This window comes from Scyliorhinus torazame, chromosome 4 (assembly GCF_047496885.1).
Source record: "Scyliorhinus torazame isolate Kashiwa2021f chromosome 4, sScyTor2.1, whole genome shotgun sequence".
Lineage (NCBI taxonomy): Eukaryota > Metazoa > Chordata > Chondrichthyes > Carcharhiniformes > Scyliorhinidae > Scyliorhinus > Scyliorhinus torazame.
In genome coordinates, this window is record NC_092710.1 from 142454835 (window position 1) to 142468566 (window position 13732).

The window sequence follows — 13732 nt, forward strand, 5'->3', positions numbered from 1 at the left end:
GCCTGTTTTCTGTTCTGTAAATCTAGTCGGGAGGGACAGCTTCCCCAAACCGCCAGAGATTGGGAGGGCACACAGATCGCTCCGACTGAAGACCAAAGCGGGGGAATCAACATGGGCAATAATTGCAAAACTGCATCGTTACCAGGATCGTGAGAAGATCCTGGGGTGGGCAAGGCAGACTAAGGTGAGTAGTTGGGAAGGACAGAGAATCCAGGTCTACCAGAACATTGGGCAGACCTGGCAAAGTGCAGGGTTGAGTTCAACCAGGCGAAATTGGCCCTGTACAAAAGCAGAGTGAAATTTGGAATGCTGTTCCCAGCCAGGCTCTGGGTCACATTCCAAAACAAGCAACAATATTTCCCCGGCAGAGGCGGACGAGTTTGTTCGGATGAACGGCCTGGATAAGGGGCAGGCAAGGCAGCACCGAGGATGAAGCGGCAAAGGAAAAAGAACGATGATAGACACAGCCCATGTACAAATGCAACAAGACCTGGACAGTTGGCAAGGAACATCCATGCCATAAACCATCGCCCCATGACATTCAATGGCATTTCCAACGCTGAATTCTCTGCTATCAACATCCAGGGTTACCATTGAACAGAAACTGAACTAGTCACATAAATACTGTGGCTGCAAGAACAGGTCAGAGGGAAGGAATCCTATGGCGAGTAAATCGCCACCTGACTTCCCAAAGCCCATCTACAAGGCACAAGTCAAGAGTGTGATGGAATACTCTCCACTTGCCCAGTTGACTCCAACAACACTGAGGAAGCTCACCGCCATCAGGACAAAGCAGCCTGCTTGATCGACACTCCACCCTCCTTTGGCAGCGTCTTCCAAACGCACAAATGCTACCATCTAGAAGGACAAGGGCAGCAGATACTTGAACACCACCACAAGAACAAAGAATCAGAAGCAGGAATAAGCCACCAGGCCCTTCAAGCCTGCCCCAGCATTCAATATGATCATGGCTGACCTATGCCGCCCTCAACTTCTTTTCTGTGCCATTTGCCCATAGCCCTCTATTCCTCATATTCCTCAATCTATCAAATATTTATCCACTTCCATTTTAAATACTTCTAATGATCCAGCTCCACCACCCTCCGGGGCAGAAAGTTCCAGAGATTCACCACCCTCTGTGAAAAGAGATTTCTGCCCATCTCAGTTTTAAATGACCGCCTCTTTATTTTGTAGCTATGTCCCCATGTTCGAGACTCTCCCACTAGTGAAAAGATCTCCCCATCTACCCTGTCAAGCACCTTCTGGATCTTATATGTTTGAATAAGGTCACCCCTCACTCTTCTAAACTCCAAGGAATAAAGACCCAGACTATTTAGTCTCTCTTGAGAAGACAACTGTCTCATCCCAGGAAGCAGCCTGGTTAATCTCTTTTGGACTGCCTTCAATGTTACTTTATCATTTTTTAGGTAATGGAACCAAAATTATACGCAGTATTCCAGGTGAAGCCTCACCCCATGCAATTGCAATGAAACCTCCCTATTTTTAAACCCCAGCCTTTTGCAGTAAAGGCCAAAATGCCGTTTGCCACCTTAACTACTTGTTACACCTGCCTGCTAGCTTTTTGGTGATTAATGCACTAGAACACCGAGATCCCTCTGTACTTCATTCTCCTGCAGTCCCTCTCCATTTAGATGATAATCTGCCTGATGATTCCTCCTACCGAAGTGCATGATCTCACACATACCCACATTAAACTCCATTTGCCAAGTTTTTGTCCAGTAATCCAATCGATCTATAACCCGTTGCAGAATTACAATATACTCATCACAACGTGCTCTTCCACCTATTTCCATAACATCGGCAAATTTGGAAACCTTACATTCTGTTCCTTTCTCCAGATCATAAACATAAATCGTGAATAATTGGGGCCAATAACTAATCCCTGCGGTACTCCACTAGCTACATATTTCCACTCTGAAAAGGACCCATTTATTCTAACTCTCTGATTTCTATGTGACAGCCAATTTTCAATCCATGCTAACATAGTTCCTCCAATTCGATGGGTTTTTACTTTACTTTTACCAACCTCTTCTGCAGCATCTAAATGCACTATATCTACAGGTTCCCCTCTATCTACTCCCTGTTACACCCTCGATTTGAGCACATTTGTCAGACAATAATGTCCCTTTCATAAAACCAGGTTCACTATTTGATTATACTCCACTTTCCTAAATGATTAGCTATTTTCTCTTTGATTATTGGCTCTAGCATCGTGCCAATAATTGATAAACTAACTGGGCTATAGATCCCTGCCTTTTGCCTTTCTCCCTATTTGAACAAGAGAGTCACATAGATTGTTTTCCAACTACGCTCTCAGAATTTAGTGAGTTAGAAAAAATGTCACCAATAGATCCGCTATCTCTGGAGCCCCTTCCATTAAAGGCATGTTGTGGAGATGCCGGCGTTGGACTGGGGTGAGCACAGTAAGAAGTCTTACAACACCAGGTTAAAGTCCAACAGGTTTGTTTTGAATCACTAGCTTTCAGAGCACTGCTCCTTCGTCAGATGAATGAAGAGGTGGGTTCCAGAAACATATACATAGACAAAGTCAAAAAGCAATACGATACTTTGAATGCAAGTCTTTGGGGGTAATTAAGTCTGCAGGTCCAGATGGAGCAACTGGAGAGAGCGATAATCACAGGTTAAGGAGGTGTGAATTGTCTCAAGCCAGGACAGTTGGTAGGATTTTGCAAGCTCAGGCCAGATGGTGGGGGGTGAATGTAATATGACATGAACCAAGGTTGTGGTGTCGTGGTCGCTGTTCTGAAGGCTGTGTAGTTTGCTGCAAACAATGGTTTGTTTGAGGTTGCACGGCTGTTTGAAGGCAAGTAATGGGGGTGTGGGGATGACCTTTGCAAGATGTTCGTCTTCATCGATGACGTGTTGAAGGCTGCGAAGAAGATGTCGGAATTTTTCTGCTCTGGGGAAGTGCTGGGCGACGAAGGATACTCTGTTGGTGTTTGTTTTCTGAGGAGGTCGGTGCGGTTTTCTGCTGTGGCGTGCAACAGACATCTATAGACGCTGAGAGATGCCCTCGTACGAACGGGACATGGTGCTCGATTCATCGATCGACAGTTCCAATGCCCCACAGCAAAAAACTGCAGCGACCTTCTCAGAAGACAAACATGGGACACAACCGACAGAATACCCTTCGTCATCCAGTACCTCCCCGGTACAGAGAAACAACGACATCTTCTTCGCAGCCTTCAACACGTCATCGATGAAGATGAACATCTTGCCAAGGTAATCCCCACACCCCCATTACTTGCCTTCAAACAACCGCGCAACCTCAAACAAACCATTGTTTGCAGCAAACTACCCAGCATTCAGAACAGCGACCAAGACTACACACAACCCTGCCATGGCAATCTCTGCAAGACGTGCCAGATCATCGACATGGGTACCACCATTACACGTGAGAACACCACCCACCAGGTACGTGGTACATACTCCTGTGACTCGGCCAACGTTGTCTATCTCATACGCTGCAAGAAAGGATGTCCCGAAGCATGGTGCATTGGCGAGACCATGCAGACGCTGCGACAACGGATGAACGGACATTGCACGACAATCGCCAGGCAGGAATGATAAACGGTATTACGCTGGGAAGCACCGAGGATCAGAGGAATCTTGGTGTGCATGTACACCGGTCCCTTAAGGTAGCAGAGCAGCCGGATAAAGTGGTTCAGAAGGCATATGTATACTTGCTTTTATTAGCCAAGCCATAGAGTTTAAGAGCAGGAGGTTTTGCTGAAACTGTATAAAGCATTGGTTAGTTTGCAACTAGAGTATTGTGTGCAGTTCTGGAATCTGTTATAGAAGGGATGTTGTAGCAGTGGAAAGGGTGCAGAGGAGATTTACCAGGGCGTAGCCTGGGCTGGCGAGTGTTAGTTAGGAAGAGAGATTGGATAAACTTGGGTTGTTTTCCTTGGAGCAGAGGAGATTGAGAGGGGACATGATTGAGACGTGTAAAATTAAGTGGGGCATATGTAGAGGAGACAGGAATGAACTTTTCCTCTGGTGGAGGGATCAATGACCAGGGGGCACAGATTTAAGGTGGGCAGGAGGTTTAGAGGGGATGTGAGGAAAACCTTTTTACCCAGAGGATGGTGGATGTTTAAAACTTTCTGCCTGAAAGGGTGGTGGAGGCAGAAACTCTCAGAACATTTAAGAAGCAATTAGATGTGTTCTTGCGATGCCCAGGCATACAAGGCTATGGGCCAATTACTGGAAAATCGGATTAGAATAGTTAGGTGGTATACCAAAAATTGAATAAAAACATTTTTATTTAAAAAAAGAATATTTTGGTGGTTGTTTTTGAGCGGAACAGACGTGATGGGCCGAAGGGCCTTTCCTGTGCTCTATCACTGATCCTATATGTGCCTGATTGAAATATCATGAGCTGTTGATGAATTAGTGATGTTTCTTTCTGTGCTAACAGAATACGAAGAACTGGAGAGCTGCTGTTGATCTTTGTGGAAGATTGCTCACAGTACATGGTCAAGGCTACGGCAAAAGTGGTCAGCCAACGAGCCACACTACAGATTCCGTGCAGGTAGGTTGGGCCGTTTTTTTTTTTTTTTAATTATATTTTTATAACTTTTTTTATTCCCCTCATTTTCCACACTTTCATCAAATACAAAACAAAAGATAACCAACAATAACAAATGTAGTATCAATCCCCCAAACAGCATCCCCTTCCACATACAAACCCAAACAGCACCTATACATTCCAAATACAACAAAACAAAAAAACAAAAAGAGAATTCACGGTCATCCCATAAACACTGCCCAACGCCACCAATAGCACCCCCCCCTAATGTTCGATGGCATCCAATTAATAATAATCACCTATTGTCACAAGTAGGCTTCAATTAAGTTACTGTGAAAAGCCCCTAGTTTCCACATTCCGGCACCTGTTCGGGGAGGCTGGTACGGGAATTGAACCCACGCTGTGGGCATTGTTCTGCATTACAAGCCAGCTGTTTAGCCCACTGTGCCAAACCAGCTTTCAATTTTTGAAAGTGCAAGATAAACAATGCCCATGAATTGTAGAACCCTTCCATCCTCCCCCTCAGCTCAAACTTCACCTCGTCGAGCATCAAAAATTCCAGCAGGTCCCCCGCCAAGCTTTGGCACAGGGCGGAAAAGCTGACCTCCACCCCAACAGGACCTGCCTCTGGGCAATCGGCAGGGCGAAGACTAAAACTTCTCCCCCCGCACCCGCCTGCAGCTCGGGCTGGTCCGATACCCAGAAAATGGCTTCGAGGGGCCCTGGCTCCAAATTCACATGTACCACCCCAAGATGACCTTAACCTCCCTCCAGCTTCGGGCAGGACCAAACATGTGAAGATGGTTTGTGGGGCTCCTCCCACAGCGCTCACACACATCCTCCACCCCCCTCAAATAGTCAGCTCATCCTTGCCCTCGTGAGGTGCGTCCTCTACATGCCCTTCAGCTGTATCAGCCCCAACCTCGCGCAAGAGGTTGAGGCGTTTACCCTCCGGAGCACCTCAGGCCTCAGACCATCCTCCATAACCTCCCCCAACTCTTCCTTCCATTTGGTTTTAATCCCCTCCAAGGATATCTTATCCTCGCTGATACCACCCCTTCATTCCCCCTGCCGTCAATATCTCTTCCAACAACGTGGAAGCCAGCACTATAGGGAAGCTCTGAACCCCCTTCCTGGCAAAGTCCTGGAGCAGCAGGTGCCTAAATGCTTCCCCCTGCCCCAGTCTATATTTCTCCCCCAACTCCTCAAGCCTCGCAAAATGACCTCTCAGGAACAGATCTTTTAATATCCTGACTCCCCTCTCCTCCCACCTCTGAAATCTTCCATCCCACTTCCCTGGCTCAAACCGATGGTTCCACCTAATCGGCATCTCTCTTAACCCACCCCAACTTAAAGTGCTGCCAACTGCCTCCACCACCATCCCAAAATATTTACCCCCTCCCCCAACCTACCTCCTCACCTATTCAGCATTCGCCGGCCAATAATAGTACAATAAATTCGGGAAGCCAACCCCCCTGCCTGCCGACATCCCTGCAGAAGTACCTTCCTAACCCAGCTACCTTCCCCCGCTCTCCCCCTCACAAATAAACAAGGTAATCATCTTCTCAACCTCCTTGAAAAATGCCTTTGGCAAAAAGATCGGCAGGCACTGAAATACAAACACAAGACGTGGCAGCACATTCATTTTAATCGTCTGCCAGTGACAGAGGAGACCATTGCCAAATATGCCTCCACCCTCCCCACCAAGCTAGTAAGATTGTACCTACGGAGCCCCCCCAAGTCCCGCCCCCAGCCCTGGCCCGGGAAATCACAAAGTATTTACTTCTTTCCGGGTTTCATTTATACCCCACAGAAGACCCAAATGTTCGGAGAAGCTTCAGTATGCGCACCCCCCCCGTCGACGCACTCGGCTCTGACACATATAGTAATAAATCATCCGCGTACAGAGAAACCCTCTCTTCCGCACTATTCTCTTCCACACCCCCGAACCCCTCAGTGCGATGGCCAAAGGCTCAATCGCCAACGCAAATAACAGAAGGGACATGGGACACCCCTGCCGGGTCCGTCTGTGCAGAGCAAAATACCCCAAACTTGTATTGCTTTACGGACGCTCGCCCTCAGTTTTTTATACAATAACCATACCCCCACCACAAATCTCGGCCCAATCCCAAACCTCTCTAGCACCGCAATCAAATACCCCCACTCTACCCGTAAAAATGCCTTTTCTGCATCCAATGCAATCACCACCTCTGTCCCCATTTTAAAATTTGATCAGGAGTTCGGAACGTTTTGGTTTCCGAGACCCCATTCTGTGTTTTTTTTTAAATTGGACTCCTGGACCACAATGCAAGCATTGTGTGTATATATTTCTGTTAGTCATAAAAATAAAAATCTGTGTCTCTTATATATGTTTTTAATAAGTAAGTAAAGCTGCCACAGTCCAAGATGACCATGGGCTGCTTTACCCTTTGAGGGGAAGAGCTGACTGGTGGAGATTTAAACCGACGATCACCACACGTCAGGCGCGGGGCAAGATTGAGAAGAATGACTTCTGCCGTACAGGAATTGAACCCACACTCTTGGCTTTGCTCTGCTTCACAAACTAGCTGTCCAGCCAACTGGGCAAAACCAGCCTCACAAAGAAAGAGAGACTTGTTTTCATAAAATTCCTTTCCTGACCAGCGGACACCACAAAACCAATTCCAGCCAATGAAAAACTTTTGAATTGTTGTCATTGGTATGATGTATGAAACAAGGCAGCCAATTACAAAGTGTCACTTGGATTTGTATTGATCTTTAATGCTCTACCACTGAGCTATACCCCTATATTGAGATATACTGAGCTAGATATGTTTACTTCCAAATTGATTCTTATCCCCCAATATTTCCCCTTAACTCCTTTTTTCCCACCCAAGGTCCAACTGACCAGAGATCCCTCAGCTAGTTTACAAGTTAATTCTACCTTATGCAAAAAAAATGTAAATGCATATACTGTATAAATATGCATGTAATGCAAAAACTGGACACCATGCCAATTCCCAATGGTACAGAAGATTACTCAGTTGGAGGTATGGGGTGGAGCTAAGGAGAAATCACAAGCATGAAGAAAACATGAACGCACACAGAATATTACCAACTAATTTGGTGCACTTAGTCATGTCACTGCGGCGGCAAGAGGAAGATGTAAGTTGCAGCCTTTCCTCCGACCGCCAGTTCTCAATGCTGGAATTCAATGTCCCATCTCTTTGTCCTACCTCCCTTCGGGGTCTCCATCCATGTGCTGCATCCAAATACTAAGTGCTGCTGCAATGGATTGGCCCCCTCTAGTTTGCACTCGCTCTGGCGTCGCACACCCTCATGCTCTGGCTCAAGTTAAGTTAGAAACCAGACTATGAAAGAAAGTGAACCCAAATACTTGCATTGGCTTTTCAGGACAACCATAGTGGCTGATTCAGAGTGGAGGAAATTTGTGTTTGCTTCCCCATCCTTTTTCCACTAAGGAATAGGAAATCCTTCCTGTACGGCACAAGAGTTGATGCTTCTTTTCTGCCCGTTGCTGCAAATTGTGCTTGCATTCTGGGTGTGTTTATTTGGAGTAGTTGAAAAGAACCTTTAAGTACATTTTTCACCCCTATTTCTCTCCCATCCACATCTTTGGCAGAAGGCATTTGCTGTTCCTGGGGAATGGTTCTGTGGGTGCTGATCAGTTTTTAGTACCTCAACCAAGTGGCTGTTATTTTTATTTGCCTATTGGTGGCAATGCCAAGGTCATCACAGCCAAGCCTGCTGCCACAGAATTCCCAAACAGATTGTTCAACAGCAGTCAGGTTTGGAAATCCTGGAGGGAACCAGGAACATGGGAGGCCAACTGTTTTGACCCTACAGTTATCCCAGCTGAGGGCGGCTGACTGACGGACTTGGGATTAACGGCAGGATTTTTTTCTGTGTCTGGCTCAACTGTTCATCAGATTAAATCGGAGCCAAGATGAAGTAACAAACACTTTTTTAAGTGGTGTGTATGTAAATATATACATATATATTTTAACGTTTTCAAGATATTACCTTTTATTTCAATGCAAACTCTAACAATAATATGTTCATTATTTCAGCTATGGTTTGTGCGACTAGCCTTGTTGATGAAGCTGAGTTTGTTCCAAAATGCTGAGATGGAATTTGAGCCTTTCGGAAGCCTCGACCAACCAGACTTGTACTATGAGTACTATCCTCATGTGTACCCAGGACGCAGAGGTTACTTTTTATTACAGACAAAATTAATGTATTGTCTTATATTTACTGACACTGCAGTGGAGAAGATTGTTTGCTCCCATCTCCAGTTCTGTTTTTTCTCTCGTGAAGCAAAAATGTTAACTCATAACTTTTCATATTTCCATAGGTTATTTTTTAAATATATGCTGAAAACAATTTCCTCAGCAACTAAAACTATTGTTATTACATGTCTACTCTGGAAAATTGAGAAGGAAAAAGAGAAGGGGGTTCAGCAACCATGATTTAAGATGTTGTTGCACTGGAAAACCTGATTACGTACTTGAGAATAGAATTGATTTGAGTAAAGTTAAGAATAGGTGGACTTGTTAACTTCAATGTGGATGTATACTATAAACCTTAAAATAGTGGAAAGGAGATGGAAGATAAAACTTTTTTAAATTTGAATTTCCCAATTCTTTTTTTCCCAATTAAGAGGCAATTTAGTGTGGGCAATCCACCTACCCTGCACATCTTTGGGTTGTGGGGGTGAGACCCAATGCACACGGGGAGAACGTGCAAACTCCACGTGGACAGGGGCCGGGATCAATTTTGAAACCTCGGTGCCATGAGACAGCAGTGTTAACCATTGTGCCGCCCTGCCGCTCGATGGAGGGGAAAACGTGCAGGCAATTTTCATTAAAAATAAACGAACAATAAAGCAGTGATGATGGGGTGGATCAAGGGCATGAAGTAGGCAAAGTGGAGGATATTTTGGTGGGACAGCATTTGAGAATCAGTGATCCCAATGTAATGAAGTTTTAGAATAGTTACGAGAAAATATGAGGAAACATCAGTGATAGTATTCAACTGATGGGGAACTAATTTCAGTGAACTGAAAAGGTCCTGGTGGTTTGGAATTAAAGATAGTTAGATAAAACAGTGGATCAATAATGAGAGCATAGAAAGCATGGTGTGTTCTGGTAAACACTGGCATTTGGAGGAAAGGGAAATAGAACAACATGGATTACCAGCAGGTTTGATAAAGGTAAATCATGTTGGACTGACTTTATCTGCTTTGAAGACAGGAAAGTGGAGTTGAAGCAGAACGATTAGCCATGATATTGCATGGCAGAGGAGACTTGAGGAGCCATGTGCATTTATCTGCTTGCATTTCTTAAGAAATTACGGAGCGGGTCGATGAAGGTGTTGTGTTTGGTGTTGTGCACATGGACTTTCAAAAACATTTGATTAAAGCACCACATCATTAGACTTGTTAACCGTATTGAAGCCCATGGAAAAGGGGCAGTGGCAGTGTGGACACAATTGGCTAAGAAACTGAAAACCGAGCAACGGTGAATGGTTGTATTTCATACTGGAGGGAAGTATACAACGGTGTCCTCTGTGAGTCACTATAAAGGTCGCCGCTCCTTTTGGTGCATATTAATGACCTTGTCTTGTGTATAATTTCAAAGTTTACAAATGAACCTCTGACAAGTAGCAGACACTGAGGAGGATCGTAGCAGAATTCAAGATGATTAACGACTGGTGAATGGACAGTGGGTGGAGGCCAGAGTGAGCATGAGGAGAGCAGAGCATGTCCCTGGCCCCTGCTCACTCGCTTACTTTTGACCATGGCAGCTCGGGCAGTTGCCACCTGTTAAGTCCAAAGAATGAGGCGCTGTTCCTCAAGCTTCCATTAGCTTAATCAGAAAGGTAGGAGGCAAAGGTTAGAGCGGGATTGGAGCAGAGAATTAAAATGTCAACCATTGGGCCACACTTGTGGTGTTCAGTAAAGCAATCCCCTAACCTATATTTGCTATCTCCACGTTGTAAGCAGTGTACTAAATTGAATGTATGATTAATCACTTCACTTGGAAGGAGTGCTTGGGTGTCCTGAACGTTGGAAGTACAAGGGCAGTTGTTGCATCTTATGCATTTGCACAGAAAGATGTGGGAAGAGGAGCGAGTGCTTGGAGAAGAAACATGCAGCAGGGTGTCACAGAGAAAACGGCGCCTTCAGAATGGCTAGTGGGGTGGCAAGTGAGAATGAGAGAAACCCTAGTATAGGTCTTGGAGAGAGTTGGAAGATGAGTGCAGAGGTACAGGAAATGCAATAGACTTGGTTGCGGGCCATATCAACTTCAGTGGAGAGGAATTGCCGATGTATGAAAATGGAAGACGTGTTGTGAGACCCGGTTTGTAAGGTGGCCTAATTGGAACAGATTCACAGATATAGTGAATTGTGCCGAAGGAGGCCAATCAGCCCATCGAGTCTCCACCGGCCCTTGGAAAGGGCATCCTACCTAAGCCCACACCTCCACCCCATTCCCGTAACCCAGCAACCTCACCCAAACGTTTTGGACACTAAGGGGCAAATTAGCATGGCCAATCCACCTAACCTGCACATCTTTGGACTGTGGGAGGAAACCGGAGCACCCGGAGGAAACCCACGCAGACACGGGGAGAAAGTGCATACTCCGCACAGACAGTGACCCAAGCCAGGAATCGAACCTGGGATCCTGGAACTGTGAAGCAACTATGCTAACCACTGTGCTACCATGCCTAACCAAGGCTGTTCTTAAGGATGAAAATTAACTTATGGTAGATATTGATTTGCAGCTCGTCCCCAGAAATGGAGATGGAGAAGTTTTTAAAAAATATTATTCAAAAACGTTTTTCATTATAAGAAGTTAAAAACCAATAACGTACAGCAAATACCATTTTATAATAAAACCACATCCACATGTAACCTCAACCCCACAAACAAAACTTAACAAAAACCATACCTTCCCCCAACCGCCTCCCCCAGCAACTGATGGTGACTAACTCCTTGAAAAAATAAATGAAAGGCTGCCACCTCGAGTAGAACCCTTCCACCGACCCCCTCATGACCTTCTCGAAAATTCCATTCAGTCACTCAGCCAGGCCGAGGCACTGGATGACATCCGGGACCTGCACCCGAGCAGAACTCTCCTCTGGGTTATCAACGAGGCGAAGGCAAGGTCGTCTGCCTTCACCCCCATCTGCAGCACCGGCGAGTCCGATACACCGAAGATGGCCACCAACAGGCACAGGTCCAGCTGAATACCCAGCATCCCTGGCATGATGCTGAAGAAAGAGGCCCAGAAGTTTACAAGTTTAGACCAAGACCAGAAAATGAGAGTATGATTCATCAGTCCCTGAGAACGACGTTCACACCGATCCTCCACCCCCCAAGAACAAACAACTTACCCAGTTCACCCTCCCACTTACTGTTCATTTCCTCCAACAAACCCTGCTCCGGCCATAGATATCTGAAATCCTCCCCTCACCCAGCTCGGCCAGAGACAGGGCCTTATCCAAGAGCGAGGGCGACGGTGCCAGGGGCAAAGAAGGAATCTCCTTGCCCAAAAAGTACATTTGTTCTCGGAAGGTGGAACCAATCTAATAACTCCTCCATATCGGCAAATCTCCCTTCAATAAACATGATCCCAAACCTTTCCAGACTCTCCCTCCCCCATGCCCTGAATGACGAGTCCAAGCCAGTCAGCACAAAGAAATGATTCCTGCAAATAGCGGCTAACGTTGATGTCAGTGTTGCTGAAGAGAATACGAATAAAGACTTGCAATTATACCGTCCCCTTCACAGCCTCAATTCGTCCAAAGGCACTTTGCAGGCAATGGAGTGCTTGTTAAAATATAGTCACTGTCATATTGTAGGAAACTTGTGGCAGCTAATTTGCATATAACAAGCTCCCACAAGGAGCTGATTGAGGCAGAAATATTGGCCAGAACAATAGGGCTAATGCACCTGCGCTTTTTTCAAGATCGTGCCACAGTATCTTTTACATCCACCCGAGAGTTCACAGACAGATCTTGGTTTAACATATTATCTAAAGGTTAACACTTATGACAGTGCAACACTTCCTCAGTATTGCAGTGGACTGTAAGCCAGAGATTTGTGTTCAACTCTCTGGAATATGACTTGAACCTGGGTAAAGCAAGAGTGCTACACCCTGAGCCACAACTCTGATAGCATGCACTTTTCAGCACACTGGCCTCAGGAAACACGAGAGCAATGACTTGAAGAATCATAGAATTTACAGTGCAGAACGAGGCCATTCAGCCCATCGAATCTGCACTGACCCTTGGGAAGGGCACCCTATTAAGCCCACACCTCCATCCTATCCCAATAACCCCACCTACAAACATTTTGACACTTAAGGGGCAATTTAAAAATTTTTTTACCTAAATTTAGAATATCCAATTCATTTTTTCCAATTAATGGGCAATTTAGCGTGGCCAATCCACCCATCCTGCATATCTTTTTTGGGTTGTGGGGGCGAAACCCACACAAACACGGGGAGAATGTGCAAACTCCACACGGACAGTGACCCAGACCCGGGATCGAACCTGGGACCTCGGCGCCATGAGGCAACCATGCTAATCACTTGCACCACCGTGCTGCCCCTTAAGGGGCAATTTAGCATGGCCAATCCACCTAACCTACCCATCTTTGGACTGTGGGAGGAAACCGGAGCACCCAGAGGAAACTCACGCAGACAAGGGGAGAAAGTGCAAACTCCACACAGACAGTCACCCGAGGCTGGAATTGAACGGCGGACCCTGGAGCTGTGAGGTAGCAGTGCTAACCACCGTACCACTGAATATCATGGAGATAAATTAATTTATTAATCTGCTTGTGTGACTACTTCCATCATGACTCAGTTTACTTGCTTTATGAAGTTTAAATGGTGACCTGTAATGAAAATATGATTTAAGGTATGCCATTAACCCAAACTTATCTGCGCAGCTTAAATTGCATACAAAATAAATAATATAAATAACTATTGCACAATAACTAGTCAAGTGTACTGATATATTGTATGTTAACTGTTATATGGTTATTTTTGTTGTACCATCTTTCCTCTTGCAGTAATTTTTCAAGTGTTCAAGCTGTATAATTTATTAACAGCCCAGCCCTCCCTCTCCATAACTAATTCTAGTCAATAT

The 13732-nt window shown here is 45.5% G+C and overlaps 1 protein-coding gene across 11 annotated transcripts in view; it reads left to right on the top strand.

Annotated features, from left to right (window-relative positions):
• The window catches only part of trappc12 (trafficking protein particle complex subunit 12), a 124210-nt gene that overhangs the window by 50321 nt on the left and 60157 nt on the right, over positions 1–13732 (top strand). For all 11 annotated transcript variants that reach the window (XM_072498680.1, XM_072498686.1, XM_072498690.1 and 8 more), the window contains 2 exons: positions 4463–4576; positions 8644–8782. In XM_072498680.1, the coding sequence (XP_072354781.1) occupies positions 4463–4576; positions 8644–8782 (253 nt within the window). The remainder of the gene's footprint in view (positions 1–4462; positions 4577–8643; positions 8783–13732) is intronic.